At 36.4% G+C, this 19,115-nt stretch overlaps 1 protein-coding gene across 1 annotated transcript in view; it reads right to left on the bottom strand.

Annotated features, from left to right (window-relative positions):
* The window catches only part of ADAM32 (ADAM metallopeptidase domain 32), a 203,511-nt gene that overhangs the window by 109,520 nt on the left and 74,876 nt on the right, over positions 1-19,115 (bottom strand). Inside the window, exon 11 of the mRNA XM_082374769.1 lies at positions 4,980-5,116. Within this exon, the coding sequence (XP_082230895.1) occupies positions 4,980-5,116 (137 nt within the window). The remainder of the gene's footprint in view (positions 1-4,979; positions 5,117-19,115) is intronic.

The following is a 19,115-nucleotide window of genomic DNA, read 5'->3' as shown; positions in this document are numbered from 1 at the left end:
TGTGGAATCTAAAAAACAAAACGAATGAACTAACAGAGCAAAACAGAAACAGTTATAGAATCAGAGAACAAAGAGGTGGTTTCCGGGGTGGGGGCGGTGGGGGAAAGAAATAGGTGAGGGAGATTAAAAGGTGCAAACTTCTAGCTGCAAAATAAATGAATTGCAGGTATAAAATGTACTGTGGGGACTTCCCTGGCGGTCCAGTGGTTAAGACTCTGCACTTCCACTGCAGGGGGCACCAGTTCGATCCCTGGTCGGGGAACTAAGATCCCACATGCCTCTCAGCGCAGCCAAAATAAATAAATAAAGTAAAATATTTAAAATAAAATAAATAAAAGTAAAATATTTAAAATAAAATGGGGAACACAGTAACTATGTACTATCTTTGTATGGTGATATATAGCTAGACTTATCATGGTGATCATTTTGAAATGTATAGAAATATCAAATACTACGTTGTATAACAGGACTAACAAAACAAACAAAAAACTCATAGAAAAAGAAATCAGATGTGTGGGGGAAGGGGAACTGCATGAAGGCAGTCAAAGTCACAAACCCCCAGTTATAAGTAAGTACTAGGGATGTAATGTATAATATTATAAATATAATTAACATTGCTCTATGTTATATATGAAATTTGTTGAGAGTAAATCTTAAGAGTTCTCATCACATGAAAAAAAATTTTTCTACTTCTTTATTTATCTATATGAGATGATGGATGTTCACTAAACTTATTGTGATAATCATTTCATGATGGATGTAAATCAAATCATTATGCTGTACACCCTAAATTTATACAGTGCTATATGTCAGTTATATTTCAGTAAAACTGGAAGAAAAAACAGAATAGATAAATTTTATTTTTTATATGCATTACAAACTAAATCTACCTAAGAGAAAGTTTTGAGCTTCTGGGTGTGGTTGTATGTAAATTCTTGCATATACAGAAAAAATATGGTTATGTATGTGTATGATACCTCTGCCTAGGTGAAATACAACTGAAATAATGGCGTGGAGAAAACCAAATATCCATTTATGTAAATTCCCAGATGTATATCAACAACTCTTCAAACTTCTATTTCCTCTATCCTTCCCTTGACCAAATTAAAACCAAACTCTTTGAAAGTTTGAATCTCTTCTATTTCAATGGTTTTTCAATGTTTATTCATAGGTTTGTACTACATATATAATATGATAGATAATTCATTGAATTGTAAGTTGTTTGAAGCAGGAATTTTGTCATCTTTATGGTTGGTATCACTTATTACCTGCACAGTTCTAAGCAAACATAGAACCAACTGTCTGTTGATTCTTCCTAATAACAACAAACTTTTGTTAAACAGACTGTACTGGGCTTAGTCCTGAGCTTTCTCAAAGATTTCACAGAAATTGTATATTAATCAATATTTAACATAATTATGTCCATATATCACTAATAAAAATAACTTCAGACAATATTTCCATAAGATGAGTCACTCTCCACATGCAGTACAACTTTGTAAGGTAAGGAGGTAACTGACATTTATTGAGTGCCTATTATCAGCCAGGTATTTTATTTACTTGATTATTTAATCCTCACAACAAACCAGAGAGGTTGGTATTGTCATCAACATTTTATAGAAACTGAATTAAAGTTTAGAGAAGCTAGAAACCTCCTCAGACTCAGATAGTTTGTACATTAGCGGGATCAGTATTCACACACAGTTATCTAAGACTTCAAATTCAGGTACTTTTTACTCAAAATCTCATCTCTGAACAGTAAATAATTCAATAAAATATTTACTATTAAATATTAATAGATATTTTACTATAAACCATAAATTTTGATGATCTTAGTGAAGAAAACTTTTAAATAAAAAAACTGTATAATATTTTTGATCTGGGAACTATTTATAGTTAACTGTATTTAATCCCTAATTATTCACCTTTTTGCTGCCCATATGGCAGTTCTTAACTAAGAATGTGTGTTCCCAAAGTTTACTTGAATCAATTATCTGAAGTTTTTATTAACATTCATTTGGTTGCAATTTTGCACTCTAAATTCTAATGCTATGTTATTTTGCTCCCAAATTATTTTATAAAGGCTTATTGAAACTATGATATAACTAGCCTAAGTTCTATATTCAAAGAACAGAGAAATTATGTGACAGAAGGAAATTATGCAAAAAAAAGTTGTACTCTCTACCATTTTCCTGAAGTTGGGGTTAGCACTTGACAGCATTTTATAGTATTTCATTTTTCTTTCAGGGTCTGTCTCTTGTCTACACTTCTTTCCCAACATTCCATATTCTCACTGTTCTTGTGTATCCCTACACCACCATTTTAATACCTCCTAGGTCTTTCTACTCCTCAAATAAGAAGAGATACCAGCACACTGATAACTTACTTGATTAACTGCATCCTCACAACAACTGTGAGATGTACCTATCATGATCTTCATTTTTCAGATGAGAAAAATAAGGGATAGGAAAAATAGCAAACAAGTGTAAGATTCCAAAGCCCACATTCCCCTCAATGTATTCCTTACTCCAAGATGGTATCTCCTCTTCCCCAATCAAATTCCCATAGCTTAATAAAATTGGTCTTAGTAAGAAATTAAGAGAAAGCAGTAAGAATAAAATAATTCAATTTCTTTGGATAACTGGTAACTCTATACTACTTCTAAGTGTTTTTGCCTTTTTGTAAAATGATGCAACTGGATAGGTAAGCAAACTTTCATCATGAGTTTTCCCTAAGTTCCTACATTCATAGCTTTTGCCATTTTCTGTGCTCTTTCCTCCCTCCACTTCTGAACTCATTTGTTTGTGCAGACTATGTTAAAAGTTACCCACTTTTAAAAAGTAGATATAAATTGCATCATCAAAATAATATACTAGAAGTATTACTGAACTAAAGAATGAAGTTTGTACGAATACATTTTAATGTTCTTTTGCTACTTGGTTTAAATTAATTCCAGTATATTAACTGTCCTCTATATGAAGTCAATATGGAGTAGAGAAAATAACAAAAGCTTTGAGTTAGATAAACCTGTTGACTAGTACCAATCTTGTAACTTATGAGATTTTAAGCAAAGTGATCAAACTCTCTAAGTCTCAGTTTTCTCATCTACAAGATACGGATAGTACCCATCCACTTCTTAGGGTTGTTATGAGGATTAAATGTTAATAAACAAGTAAAGTGCCTAATTTAACTCTGGCTTATAGTGAGTACCCAATAAATCATTGGTGACATTACTGATATCAGCTGAAGTTGGTCACTTATTGTCTGTATATCCAATGTAGAGTCATTTAGGCTCTCTGTACTCCAGGGCTTTAAAAAAAAAAAAAAACACACATGGAAAAAGACAAATGGAAATAATAATATTTGCCTTATTTACTCACATGCCTTCTTTGAAAATTACATAAAATAATGAATGAGATGTACTCTAGAAATGCAAAAGATATATCTATCTACATTTATAGATAGATCTTATATATTCATTTATATATCTTACATATGTATGCATTTAGAATTGTTAGATTTTGTAAAAATTAAGATAATACTTGCTCTACACACATCACAAAAGTTTTTTAAGAAACTGGAGAATATGTATGAAAGCAGTTTAAATGTCATAAAGCACCATACAAATCCAAATGTTTATTAACACAGATTCTAAAGCCGGAATGCCTGGGTTCAAAACTCAGGACTGCCACAACCAGCTCTCTGACCACAGGTAGTTATCCTTTTATAATTCAGTTTCTTATCTGTAAAGATGAGAATAATAGGACCTGCCCTAAAGAGATGTGAGGATCAAATGACTTAACATATGTAAAGTGTTTGAAAGAGTCTCTAGCACATAGCAAGCACAATGTAAATATCTGTTATTTTTATTATCATTAATACCAGACTCTGGGTGACCTACACAAAACATCTTGTCATAGCATACTTGAGAATAGTTGGCCAAATGGACAATAGGCCCAGAATGGTAATTTTCATATTGCTTATATAGCTATACAAATTTTATATTTGATTTAATAAATTTTATTATAATATATTTAATTTATTATACATTTAATTTAATAAAATTATACAATATTTTATACATATAAAATATCGTTTTTATATATAATCCATGGAGAACTAAATTGTAATAAAATGTGTGTATATAAAAATATATATGTTTGTGTTTGACCTATTTTTAGAATGTAAGAGTTAACCTTAGGTGGTGCTTAGAAGTAACTATAAAAAGAGCATGTTTTCAGAAATTAATGGCTTGTTTTCACTTTTGACTGTTGATTGTTCTTCAGTTATGAATAGGTCATACTCAACATAGGCCCTTTTTACAAATAAAAACTGTAGAATACTAATGACATCTGCTGTAGCCCTTGTACGATATACTATGTGGGGAACACTGGCAAATTTAGAAATCACTGTAACTAATCCATCACATACTTGTAGGATTTTACAATTTAAAAAACACTTTCCTATTTTATTTTCTCATTTTATTCTTATATCACTCTGTGAAATAAGAGAACAGGCATAATTATTCCCATTTTAAAGATGACAAAAATAAATCTAAGCAAGGCCTAGTAATTTATCCAAAGTCACACAAATATTATATTCTTTAGATCGTAGTTTTTCCACAACATTAATATACTCTAAAAGCAAAGCAGAAAATTTTGTCTAAAAACAAAGGCCACTTGTTTTGGCCTACGACATATTTTTAAAGATCCTTATTAAGTGATTTCTTAAAATACACAGCCTATGGAGAATTCCTTTGCTAATGTATCTTGCAGACTGGATTTGCTATCTTTGACTGTTCTTAATGCTAACCTCCCACCATACTACTCTTAGGCTTAAAATCTCATATTTATCTTTTGTGGTCCTTGGTCCATTTATAGTTAATTCGTGCTATAAGCAAATACTAAAATTTTTCACTTCAGTTATTTAAAACAAAATAAATACAACAAATAAATAAATCTTATTTTTTAAAAACTTACATGGCTTTTGGACTCATTATGCAGATGGCTCCTGAACATCGACATTTCCTTGGGTCATCATATGATATGCCCAGACTGAGTCCCAGCATCTGGGTGACAATAATTGAAAATGCCTCCAAGGTTATCCCTTTGGGATACTACATTAACAACAAAGAAAATTCAAATAAAAGACAATTCACTGAAGGGTGGTAAAAGTAATATTTTTCTAATTATGAACATTTTATTGTTTTATCAAATACTTAAGAATATGGAAATACAGTTCATTGGACAAGTAAGAAGCTGAAGAGCTTCTTATGAAATTTTATTGAGATATAAGCATATTGAGCCTATGTCTAGCTTTGCCATGATTTAACAATTGAATGCTTTAAAGATAATTCTTAAATAACTGCCATAACTATATAAAAGGGCTATTTTTACATTAGATTTTTGGCTATATGGACCATGATGTTCCATTTACCTAATTTCTTAGAACAGCTCTCATGTTCATTCAGGAGAGTCCACATAATACTCCACCTCCCAGCTCACAAAGTGGCCACGTAACCAAATTCCTCAGTTGTAAGTACGCTATCTGCTTCCTGCCAAGATTCTCAATGACACAGTAACTAGTATCAGGAGAAACCACAGAAAACAGACCCTCAGGAAAGCATTCTTGTGATTAGGCTGTCACATATTTAACGAGTGCATAAATATCTTCCTTGCCAAGGAGAAATGGGACACTGGTAATTCATGATATGCAATGACATCATCATTTCTCAAATTGTGCCAAATGTGGCATAAGTTAAGGTGCAGGTAGAGGCCAAGTTGTGAGGAACATCAAGGCACTTCACTGTTATAAAGACAAGCTATAATAAATATTTTGGGGTCAACTGGCTTCTTATGGCAGTGCTAGAGGAAGCACATTATGAAAAACAGAACGGAAAAACTGTAAATGAACAACTGACAATGCAAATAGGCAATCAGAAAGCCTCTGCAGGAGCACTGTAGTGACTATCACCTCCTGCAGTTGTCGGTTTGATACAGCTGAAGACCAAGCTCAGGGCCTAGCTATAAGTACTGTAGGGTTCCAGGTCCAATTTAACTATCAAACCTACCATGTTTGGTGTGAAAGGAGTCAGAATCTGAAACTTGGGGTGGGAACAACTGGAGTGACATGAACAAATATCCCTGGACGTCCCTTGCCCATAGAGTAAGCCTCCCTCTAAACAATGAAAGAGGGCTTCCCCGGTGGAGCAGTGGTTAAGAATCCACCTACCAATGCAGGGAACATGGGTTCGAGCCCTGGTCTGGGAAGATCCACATGCCGCGGAGCAACAAAGCCCGTGAGCCACAACTACTGAGCCTGCGCTCTAGAGCCCGCGAGCCACAACTACTGAAGCCCACGTGCCACAACTGCTGAAGTCCGTGCGCCTAGAGCCCGTGCTCCACAATGAGAAGCCCATGCACCCCAACGAAGAGCAGCCCCCGCTCGCCGCAACTAGAGAAAGCCCGTGCGTAGTAACGAAGACCCAATGCAGCCAAAAATAAATTAATTTTTTTAAAAAAGCAACAATGAAAGAGCCCCTACATTTAAAAATATGACACTTTTAATGACAATACCTGGGACATTTGTCTCATCACCCCTCATTGTCTCCAGGTCCATAATAAGAATTAAATTCCAACAGGAGTGATATCACCAAGATGGCAACATAGGTCTTTCCCCCTTCACTCCCCCTCACAAGAAGAACAACTAGCAACTATTCATGGACATCACTGAGAAAATTCTAGAACATGGAGGTGAGGCTGAAGCAGCCCCTGTACCAGAGACCAAGACAGACCTCATTAGAAGGTTAGGAGGAGCAGATATACACTGAATGCATTGCCCCTCCCCAAGACTGGTGCAGCACCACACCGAGAGGTCTTCCCAGAGCCTACAGTCCCTCAAGTGGGAAAAGGGCCTAGAGTGGACATCCAGATCCCCTAGTATTGTGGGTCACTTCTGGGAGCCCCTAAAGGATGAGTGAGATTTGACCCCTGGGAATCTGATCATGACAGAGAAGACAGGAGGGGCTTGCAGCAATCATTGCTTGGATCTTGGCAGGCCGAGTTCCCATCTATAGCACCTGTAGGTGCCAACTAGCAGCTTTGCTCATCTGCAGAGCCAGGACAGTGGAACAGTATGACAAGGGAAGTCAATGAGGTATAGGAATGCCTGATTTGAGTCCTCAGATGAAAAGCCTTGCCAGCCCTGGAACCTGATCTGCTACCCACTTCCACCCAGTCAGGGGATCTGTTCATAGCCCTGCCTAATGCCTAGGATAGCTCCCGGCTCCCCCTGACCAGTAGCCTGGTCAGAACACCTGGTAGTTGCATAGTGCAGCAACACTTGAGCAGAGTATGGCAGGCAGAGTTGATTGTTCACAGAGCAAAGCCTGTGGCACTGTTTGGCCAGGAAACTTGGAGTGCCAGTTAGATTGAGTTAAGACCACAAACAAAGAGCTAAGCTGGTTTTCCCACTACACCTGGACAAGGACACAAATTCATAGCCCTGCCCACTGCTAAATATAGCCTTCAGAAAGCCCAACCAACAAATCTAGCCAGAGCACACAGGAAGCTGTGCCACCCATTCAACAACCCTGCTCACAGTGGCACTTGAACAGAGAGCACAGCCCATGGTTTTCCCCATCTTCAGAGCAAAACCCAGTGGCCCCATGTGTCCAAGGAATTAAGGGCACAGTCTGCTTAATGTGGGTCCACAAACAATGAGCCATGCAGGTCATGTGCTCCCTGTCAGGGCAGGGAAGCGAATTCATCTCCCAGCTATTGCTGAGTAAAGTTCCCTGTTCTGACCTTCTAGGAAGCCTGACCAGTGAATCTAGACAACCACAGAGTATATCCTACTGCCTCTCTTGGGCAGGGAACCACACTATCAGTCCTATCCAACAGTTAATAGCCAGTGGTACCCCCTCCCCTGACCTCAGAGGTTGGGCAGTGGCCTTGCCCAAAAACAGATCCTGCCTGCCCAAGGACATGTCCAGAAACCTAAACTGAGCTGACTAGTGAAGAACTGTCTCTGCCAAAGTGAGCCTGTAAAGTCTGGAAGAGGAGACCAATAACTCAAATGCACAGGTGCCAAAGTAAGGAATGAAGGAGCAAGAAAAATCAGGTGGATGTGACACCATCAAATGAAACTAAAAATGCTGCAAAATAACTAACCCAAAATAAATGGAGATCTATGAAGTGTCAGAGAAATAATTCAGAATAATCTCCTTAAAGAAGTTTAGTGAATTACAAGAACACACAGAAGACCAAATGAAATTAGTAAAACAATGAATGAACAAAATAGGTTCAACAAAGGAACAGAAACCACTAAAAAGAGATATCCTAGAGCTGAAAAACACGACTGAAGCACTCAATAGAGAGCTTCAACAGTAGACTCGACCATGCAGAATAAAGAATCAGTGATCTAGAAGGCAGGAATATTTAAAATTATGCAGTCAGAGGAGCAAAAATAAAAAAAGAATGAAAAAGAAAGAAAGCCTACAGGACTATGGGACAAACACACACACACACACACACACACACACACACACACACACACACACACACCCCAATATCCATATCATGGGAATTCCAGAAGGAAAAGAAAAAGGGACAGAAAGTACATTTAAAGCAATAATGGCTGAAAATTTCCAAAAACTGGGAAAGAAATGGACACCCAAATATATGAGGCACAAAGGACCCCAAATAGGTTGAACCTGAATAGGGCTACACCAGGACACATTATAATTAAAGTGTCAAAAGTAAAGACAAAGAAAGAATTTTGAAAGAAGAGAGAAAAAAAACAAGTTACATACAAGGGAACCCCCATAAGACTATCAGCAGGTTTCTCAACAGAAATATTTCAGGTGAGGAGAGAATGGGATTATATATTCAAAATACTGAAAGAAAAAAAACTGTCAACCAAGAATTCTATGCCCAGCAAAACTGTGCTTCAGAAAAGAGATCATGATTCCCAAACAAATAAAAGCTGAGGGAGTTCATCACCACTAGACATGCCTTACAAGAAATGCGAAAGGGAGTTCTTTGAACTGAAGTAAAATAATGCTAATTAACATCATTAAAACATGAGAAAGTAGCATAAAACTCATTGCTAATGGTAAATATACAGTCAAAGTTAGGTTCTGTAATAGTGTAATGGTGGTGCATAATTCACTCTAGTCTAAAAGTGAAAAAACAAATATATTAAAAATAATTATAGTACAATATATGTTATAGGATACACAATATAAGAAATATGTATACTATAACATCAATAACTAAAAAAAGAATAAGAACCTGAGGGAGAAGAGAAGTAAAAGTATAAAGTTTAAAAATGCTACTGAGAGGGAGGAGATCAAGATGGCAGAGTGGAGGGACCTGGAACTCACCGCCTCCCACAAATACATCAAAAATACATCTACATGAGACCAAGTCTCACAGAATACCTACTGAAAGCAGGCAGACGATCTCATACAACCAAAGCTGCAAGAAAGATCCCCACATAGTGGAGTAGGATGAAGGGAAAAGGGAGGAGAAGCGGAATTGGGATGGGACCTGTGCCCATGGGAGGGAGCTGTGAAAGAGGAAAGGTTCCCTCACCCCAGGAACCTCCTTCACCAGTTGCGAGGTCTGGTGGGACAAATAGGGAGCTTTAGAGGTTCAAGGGGAGAGTGTGGCCCAGCAGGGTACAGAGAGACCAGCACAGACCGCCCTTGCCATGTCACTGCACTTTCCACATGCCTGCTGGTGTGCGCAATGGCTGGATTCTGAAACTTGGGCTTCAGTGGACAGTCTGGGGAGAGAACTCAGTTTGGCTGTACAGAGACAGCCTGAAGGGCCTGGAGTGTGGCCCAAGTTGCAACTGGGGGTGTGTGCAGGATGGAGCATGGGTTCACCATAAGAGCCCCATTGTCAACACATGAAAGGAGGGTCATGGGTTTACCATACCAGCCTCTTTGTCAGCATGCTCACAACAGGGCACGGTACCCACTGCCGAGGGTTTTGCAAACTTTTGGGGCACCCACACGTGGAAGTGGGGGGCTGAAATCTAAGCCAACTATCCATACTCCCACAGTGGGCAACGGTGGTATGGCACTGGTGGGATCTCAGGCCGGCGGGTTTTGGGACTAGGACTGCACATGCATGCCGGACATCTGAGCCAATTATTGGTACTCCCATGGCAGAGATGATTCCAGGTGCCAGAAGCAGCGAACTTTGTGGACACACACACCAAGTGGCAGGCAACATCACAGAGTCACACATCTTGGTGGACAGCACCTGGGGAGGAATGTGCAGCAGCTCCTGTCCCAGAGGGAGTGCTCCAGTCCCATCTTCCTCATACTGCAGCTTAGAAATGGATCTGGGGGCTTCTACTCCAACAACTGGGGAGCCGACCCTGTCCCCAACAGGGCTGTGACAACCACAGAGCAAAGAGGAGTCTTTGCCCAACATCCAGTGCAGGCTCTGGTCACAACACCATGCACACCCCCTTATCAAGGGGACAAGGGCCAGCACACCATGAGAAAGACATGGCAAGCATCCATACCAAAAACAGCCCTTGAGCCAAAAATATTGGACTCACACAGTCTACACAGGGTCACTCCCACATAAAAACAGCCCTTCAGACCACGGTAGGTAATGGTTTCTCCTAAATTCATAGAGTCAGAGAACTATATAAGTAAAATGAAAAGGCAGAGCAACTACTCCCAATGAAAAGAACAAGAGAAATCCCCTGAAAAAATAAGCAATGAAACAGACCTCCCAAATCTACCAGACCCCAAGTTCAAAAAAGCAGGTAATAAAAGTGCTGAAGAAATTAAGAAAGATTATCAATAGAAATGCCCATTACTGAAACAAGGAACTAGAAACTATAAAAAGGAGCCAAATAAAATTAGACAAGTCAATTGCCAAGATAAAAACCGAGCTAGGGGAATTCCCTAGCAGTCCAGTGGTTAGGACTTCATGCTTCCACTGCAGGGGGCATGGGTTCAGGGAACTAAGATCCCACAAGCCACGTGGCAAAAAAAAAAAAAAAAAAAAAAAAAAAGAGCTAAAGGCAATAAATAGCAAACTAAATAATGCAGAAGAACAGATAAATGATCTGGAATATAGAATAATAAAAATTAATCAGAACAGCAGATTGAAAGACAAATGAAAAAAAATGAAAGCAACATATGAGATCTATGAGATAATATAAATCATGCCAATCTACAAATAATAGGAATCCCAGAAGGAGAAGAAAGAGGAAAGGGGATCGAAAATATGCTTGAAGAAATTATGGCTGAAAAACTCCCAAACCTAAAGAAGGAAACAGATATCCAGGTACAGGAAGCACAGAGGGTCTCAAACAAGGTGAACACAAACAGACCTACACCAAGACATATCATAATTAAAATGGCAAAAGATAAAGATAAAGAGAGGGTTCTAAAGGCAACAAGAGAAAAAGAGTCAGTTACAAGGGAACCCACATAAGGCTATCAGCTGATCTCTCTACAGAAACTTTGCAGGCCAGAAGGGAATGGCAAGATATATTCAAAAGTCCTGAAAGGGAAAACTTGCAACCTAGGATACTCTATCAAGCAAGATTATCATTTAGAATAGAAGGAGAGATAAAGGATTTCTCAGACAAGAAAAAACTAAAAGAATACAGCAATACTAAACCTATCCTAAAAGAAATAATGAAAGGTCTTCTGTAAATAGAAAGAAGCAAGAATCTATAGGAAAGGGAAAACTACAATAGGAAAGGCAAATATATAAAAAAGATTAAAGATCACTTAAATAAGCCAGTATATAGATTAAAAAACAATCGAAAAGTTCTGTGAAAGCAATTATAACTACAATGAACAGCAAAGAAATAAACATGAAGACGTAAAAATCACAAAATTTGGGGGAAGGGAGTAAGAAAATGTAGATCTTTTAGAATGTGTTTGAGCTCATATGACTACCAGTCTAAAGCAAGTAGATATAGTTATGGGCTAACATACTTGAAAACCAGGGTAACCACAAATCAAAAACATATAATAGATTCACAAAAACAAAGGAACTCGAGCATAATACAAAAGAAAACCATCAAACCACAAGAGGAAAAACAAAAATAATAAGGAACAAAGAAGAAATACAAAGTCAACTGGAAAACAAGGTTTAAAATGGAAATAAATATATACTTCTCAATAATTACTTCAAACGTCAATGGAGTAAATGCTCCTATCAAAAGACACAGAGTGGCAGACTGGATAATAAAACAAGAACCTACAATGTGCTGCCTACTAGAGAACCACATTAGGGCCAAAGATACATATAGATTGAAAGTGAGGGGTTGGAAAAGATATTTCATGCAAGTGGAAATGACAAGAAAACAGGGGTAGCAATACTCATATCAGACAAAATAGATTTTAAAACAAAGCCCATAAAGATAATCTCAAAATGGCTTAAAGACTTAAATATAAGACAGGACACCAAAAAACTACTAGAAGAGAACACAGGAAAGACATTCTCTGACATCAATTGTAGTGATGTTTTCTTAGGTCAGTCTCCCAAGGCAGTAGAAATAAAAGCAAAAATAAACAAGTGGGACCTAATCAAACTTACAAGCTTTTGCATAGCAAAGGAAACCATACAATGAAAAGACAACCTACAGACTGGGAGAAAATATTTTCCAATGATGCTACTGACAAGGGCTTAATTTCTAAATATACAAACAGCTCATATAACTCAGTAACAAAAAAACCAACAAACCAATCAAAAAAAGGGCAGAAGACCTAAATAGACATTTCTCCAAAAAAGACACACAGATGGCCAATAAGCACATGAAAAGCTGATCAACATCACCAATTATCAGAGAAATGCAAATCAAAACTACAATGAGATATCACCTCACACCAGTCAGAATGGCCATCATCAAAAAATCTATAAACAATAAGTGCTGGAGAGGGTGTGGAGAAAAGGGAACCCTCCTACACTGTTAGTAGGAATGTAAATTGGTGCAGCCACTATTGAAAACAGTATGGAGGTTCCTTAAAAAACGAAAAGTAGAGTTACAATAGGATCCAGCAATCCCACTCCTGGGTATATATCTGGAAAAAATGAAAACTCTAATTCAAAAAGATACTTGCACCCCAATGTTCACAGCAGCACTATTAACAATAGCCAAGACGTGGAATCAACTAGTGTCCATCGGTAGATGACTGGCTTAAGAAGATATATATACAATGGAATATTACTCAGCCATAAAAAAGAATGAAATATTGCCATTTGTAGAAACGTGCATGGACCTAGAGAGCATTGGGTTGGCCAAAAAGTGCCTTCGGTTTTTAAGTAAAAATAAAAGACACATTTTTCATTTTCATCAAGAACTTTATTGAACAACATATTCACCATTTTGTTCCACTACCTTCTGCCATTTTCCAGGCAACTTCATAATTCCATCTTCCCAAAACTTTTTATCTTTTTGAGCAAAGAACTGTTCCACATGTCTGTTACAGTCTTCCAGGCAACTGAAATTTTTTCCGTTAAGAAAATTGTGTAAAGACCAAAAAAATGGAAATCCAAAGGTGCAATGTCTGGTGAATACGGCGGATGAATCAGAATGTCCCAGCCAAGATGTAACAGTTTTTGCCTGGTCATCAAAGAAACACGTGGTCTTGCATTATCCTGATGGAAGATTATGTGTTTTCTGTTAACTAATTCTGGACGCTTTTCGTCGAGTACTGCCTTCAGTTGGTCTAATTGGGAGCAGTACTTGTTGGAATTAATCCTTTGGTTTTCCAGAAGGAGCTCATCATAGAGGACTCCCTTCCAATCCCACCACATACACAACATCACCTTCTTTGGATGAAGACCGGCCTTTGGTGTGGTTGGTGGTGGTTCATTTTACTTGCCCCATGATCTCTTCCATCCACATTACTGTACAGTTTCCACTTTTCACAATTTGTGTTAAAAACAGAATGTTTTCATTACGTTTAAGTAGAGAATTGCATGCGGAAATATGGTCAAGAAGGTTTTTTTCACTTAACTTTTGTGGAACCCAAACATCAAAGTGATTAACATAACCAAGCTGGGGCAAATGATTTTCCATGCTTGATTTGGTTATTTTGAGTATGTCGGCTATCTCCCACCTGGTATAACGTTGACTATTCTCAATTAATATCTCGATTTGTTCGCTATCAACTTCAACTGGTCTACCTGATCATAGAGTGTCGCCCAGCGAGAAATCTCCAGCACAAAACTTTGCAAACCACTTTTGATATGTTCGATCAGTCACAGCACCTTCTCCATACACTGCACAAATCATTTTTTGTGTTTCAGTTGCATTTTTACCTTCCTTGAAATAATAAAGCATAATATGCTGAAAATGTTGCTTTTTTCTTTGATCTTCAATATTAAAATGACTATATAAAAATTCACCAATTTTGATAAATCTTTTTTTAAATGCACACTGATATGACAGCTGTCACATACAATCTAAGAAAATTGTTTCAAATGAAGTTAAAGACAACTAAGTGCTACTACAGCCATCTTACAGAAAAAAACCGAATGAACCTTTTGGCCAACCCAATATTATACTTAGTGAAGTAAGTCAGACAGAGAAAGACAAATACTATATGATATCACTTACATGTGGAGTCTAAAAAATAATACAAATGAATCTATATGCAAAACGGAAAAAGAATCAAGGACATAGAAAACAAACTAATGGTTACCAAAGTGAGAGGGAGTAGGGAGGTACAAAGAAGGAGTATGGAATTAACAGATACAAACTATTATACATAAAACAGATAAGCAATAAGGATCTACTGTATAGCACAGGAAATTGCATTCAATACCTTTTAATAACCTATAATGGAATATAATCAGAAAAAATAACTGAATCACTATGTTGTATACCTGAAGCTAACACAATATTGCAAGCAATTATACTTCAATTTAAAAAATGATGGAACTAATAATAGAAACAGAAAAATCTATTAAAATAGTTGGAGACATCAACATCTCTCTATCAGTAATTTACAGATGAAGCAGGTAGAAAATTAGGAGGAATACAGATGACATAAAATTCACTATTAATCAATTTGATCTAATTGATATTTATAGAGTACTCCACTTAACAACAGGAACACATTTTTTTAAGCTCACATAGATCATTCAGTAAGATATGCTGCATTCTGCATTATAGAACATTCCTTTAAATATTTATAAAAATATAAATAAACCATGTTAAGAGTGTTCTCAAACTACATGGAATTAAACTAAAAATTAACTAAAAATCAAAAACAAAAAGATAGCTGGAATTTTCCCAAAATATGTGGGAAATGAACAGCATGATTCTAAATAATCACCTGGTCAAAGAAGAGTCTCAAGGTCTCTTTGAATTCAATGAAAATGAAAACACAACTTACGTGAATCTGCGGGATATAGTGAAAATAGTCATTAGAGGGAAATGTATAGTGTTAACTGAACACCTTTGTTTTTGGTCTTTATTTTCAGCCATTGTAATTTCCTAAAAGATTAAGAGCAAGAGCAATAAAAACATTGTTTGTTATAATTGTGGGGTTTTGGTCCCAAAATAGCTCAGGAAAGATAAAAGTGAAAGGAGCATCTTTTGTTATTCATAATATGCCCCTTTCAATCATAGTTCATGTTAATGACGTATTTTTGGAAAGCCCTATGGATGGAGAGGAACCAACTATTTAATTAAAGGGTGGCAACTTTCACCCTGCTCCAGGCCTCTAGTAAGGGAAGAGGGGCTGGAGATTGAGTTCAATCACCAATGGCCAGTGATTACACCAATCATGCTAAGGGACAAAATGAAGCCTCCATAAAAGAACCTGAAGGAGTTCAGGGAGCTTCTGGGTTTGTGAACACGTGGAGGTATCAGAAGTGCAGCATTCCTGAGAAGGGTACTGAAACTCGGCAATACTTCTCCCATATCTTGCCCTATGCATCTCTTCCATCTGAATGTTCCTGAGTTGTATCCTTTTATAATATTGATAATATAGTAAAAAATATATATAAGGAATACGGCAAAATGAGGAGACAGAGGAATATGTTCCAAACAAGGGAACAAGACAAAACTCCAGAAAAAGAACTAAACAGTGAGAAAAGCAATTTATAGAGTTCAAGGTAATGATCTTAAAGATGCTCAACAAACTCTGGAGAAGAATAGATGAACACAATGATAATTTCAACAGAGTTAGAAAATATAAAGAGGAACCTAACAGAGCTAAAAAACACAATAACTGAAATTAAGACTATACTATAAGAAATCAACAGTAGATTAGATAATACAGAGGAATAGATGAGCAAACTGCAGGACAGAGTAGTAGATATCACCAAAGCAGGAAAGGAAAAAAAAAATTTTTAATGAAAACAGTTTGAGAGAGACCTCTGGGATGACATCAAGCATACTAACATTCCCATTACAGGGGTCCCAGAATGAGAAAAGAGAGAGAAAGGGGCAGAGAACATAATTGAAGAAATAATAGCTGAAATTTTCCCTAACCTGGAGAAAGAAACAGATATCAAGGTCTAAAAAGCACAGAGTCCCAAACAAGATGAACCCAAAGAGGTCTACACCAAGACACATTATAATTAAAATGCCAAAAATTAAAAAGAGAAATATTAAAAGCAGCCGGAAAAAAGCAACCAGTTACATACAAGGAAACTCCCATAAGACTATCAGCTGACTTTTCAGTAGAAACTCTGCAGGCCAAAAGAGAGTGGCATGATGATATATTCAAAGAGATGAAAGAAAAAAACCTACAACCAGGAATACTTTACCAGGCAAGGTTATCATTCAGAATTAAAGAAGAGATAAATGTTTTATGGACAAGCAAAAGCTAAAAGAGTTCACCACAAAACTGGCTTTACAAGAAATGTTGAAGGGACTTCTCTAAGCACAAACAGCCATATCTAGAAACATGAAAGTTATGAAAGGAAAAAAATCTTTTTGGAAAGGCAAACATAGAGTAAAGGTGTAGATCAACTGGTTATAAAGCTAGTAAAAAGGTTAAAATATAAAAGTAGTAAAATCACCTATATCCACAATATGTAGTAAGAGATACACAAAACAAAAAGTGTAAAATATGATGTCAAAAATATTAAACATGGGCAGGGGGAGTGTAAATGCAGGGTTGTTAGAATGCATTCAAACTTAAGAGATCATTGACATAAAATAGTCATGTACATATGTAGGTTGTTATATATGAACTCATGGTAACCACAAACCAAAAACTTATAATAGATACACAAATACAAAAAAGGAAAGTTATCCAAACAAAACACTAAAGATAGTCATCAAATCAAAAGGGAAGAGAGAAAGAAAAGAAGGAACAAAAAAGAGCTACTACAATTAGAAAACAATAAACAAAATGGAAATAAATACATACTTAGCCATATTTTATTTAAATGTAAATGAACTAAAAGCTCCCAGGAAAAGAAATGGAGTGGCTGAATGGATACAAAAACAAGACCCATATAAATGCTGCCTGCAAGAGACTCACTTCAGCTCTAAAGACATGCACAGACTGAAAGTAAGAGAATGGAAAGTGATATTCCATGCAAATAAAAATGAAAAGAAGGCTGGGACAGCAACACATATCAGATGAATAGACTTTAAATCAAAGACTGTAATAAACAAAAAGAACAATACATAATGACAAAGGTATCAATCCAACAAGAAGATATAAAAATTGTAAATACATATGCACCCAACATAGGAAAACCTAAATAGATAAAGCAAATATTAACAACCTAAAGGGAAAAACTGACAGTAATTTAACATAGCAGGGGACTTTAACACCCTACATACATCAATGGAAAGATCATCCACAGACAAAACCAACAAGGAAACAATGGCCGTAAATGACATATTAGACAGATGTAATTAATAAATATAATAGATAATAGATGAAATTAATAGATTCCATCCAAAAACAGCAGACTATACATTCTTTTCAAGTGCACATGGAGCATTCTCCTGGATAGATCACATGCTAGGCTACAAAAAATGATTCAATAAATTTAGGGAGACTAAAATCATATTAAGCATCTGTTCTCACCACAGGACATAAGATTAAAAATCATCAACAAAAGAAAATGCAAAAAATACAAACATGTGGAGTGTAAAAAATATGCTACTAAACAACCAATGGGTCACTGGGGAAATCAAGAGGAAATCAAAATATACCTTGAGACAAATAAAAATGGAAACACAATGATATAAAATCTATAGGATGAAGCAAAAGCAGTTCTAAGAGGGAAGATTATAGCACTACAAGCCTACCTCAATTAACCAGAAAAATATCAAACGATATAACCTTAAACCTAAAAGACTAGGCGAAGTATAAACAAAGCCCAAAGTTAGGAGAAAGAAGGAAATCATAAAGATCAGAGGGGAAATCAATGAAATAGAGACAAAAAACAAACAAACAAAGAAACAAAAAACAATAGAAAAGATCCATGAAACTAAGAGCTGGTTCTTTGAAAAGATTTTTTAAAATTGATAAATCTTTCACCAGGCTCATCCAGAAAAAAGAGGGAGCCCAAATAAAATCAGTAACTAAAGAGAATTTACAACAGACACTACAGAAATATAAAGTATCATGAGGGATTACTACAAACAATTATATACCAACAAGCTGAACAAACTAGAAGTAATGGATAAATTCCCAGAAATGTACAATCTTCCAAGACTGAATTACGAAGAAATAGAAAATCTAAAAAGACCAATTACCAGTAATAAAATTGAATCAAAACCCAAAAGAGTCCCAAAAAACAAAAGTCCAGGACCCTAACAGCTTCACAGGCCAATTCTACCAAACACCTATCCTTCCAAAATTTTGAAGAGGAAGGAATGTTTACAAACTCATTCTACAAGGTCAGCATCATTCTGAATCCAAAACCAGACAAAGACACCATACACACACACACACACACAGGGAAATTACAGGCCGATATCACTAATAAACATAGGTGTAAAAATCCTCAACAAAATATTAGCAAACCAAATTCAACAATATATTAAAAGGATCATACACTATGATCATGTGGGATTTATCCCAGGGATGCAAGGATGGTTCAATATCTGGCAATCAATCAGTGTGATACACCATATTAACAAAT

Source organism: Balaenoptera borealis, assembly GCF_965194805.1.
Source record: "Balaenoptera borealis genome assembly, chromosome: 21".
NCBI lineage: Eukaryota > Metazoa > Chordata > Mammalia > Artiodactyla > Balaenopteridae > Balaenoptera > Balaenoptera borealis.
Note: the sequence above shows the minus strand (reverse complement) of the source record. Positions and strands in the feature narration are given on the sequence as shown.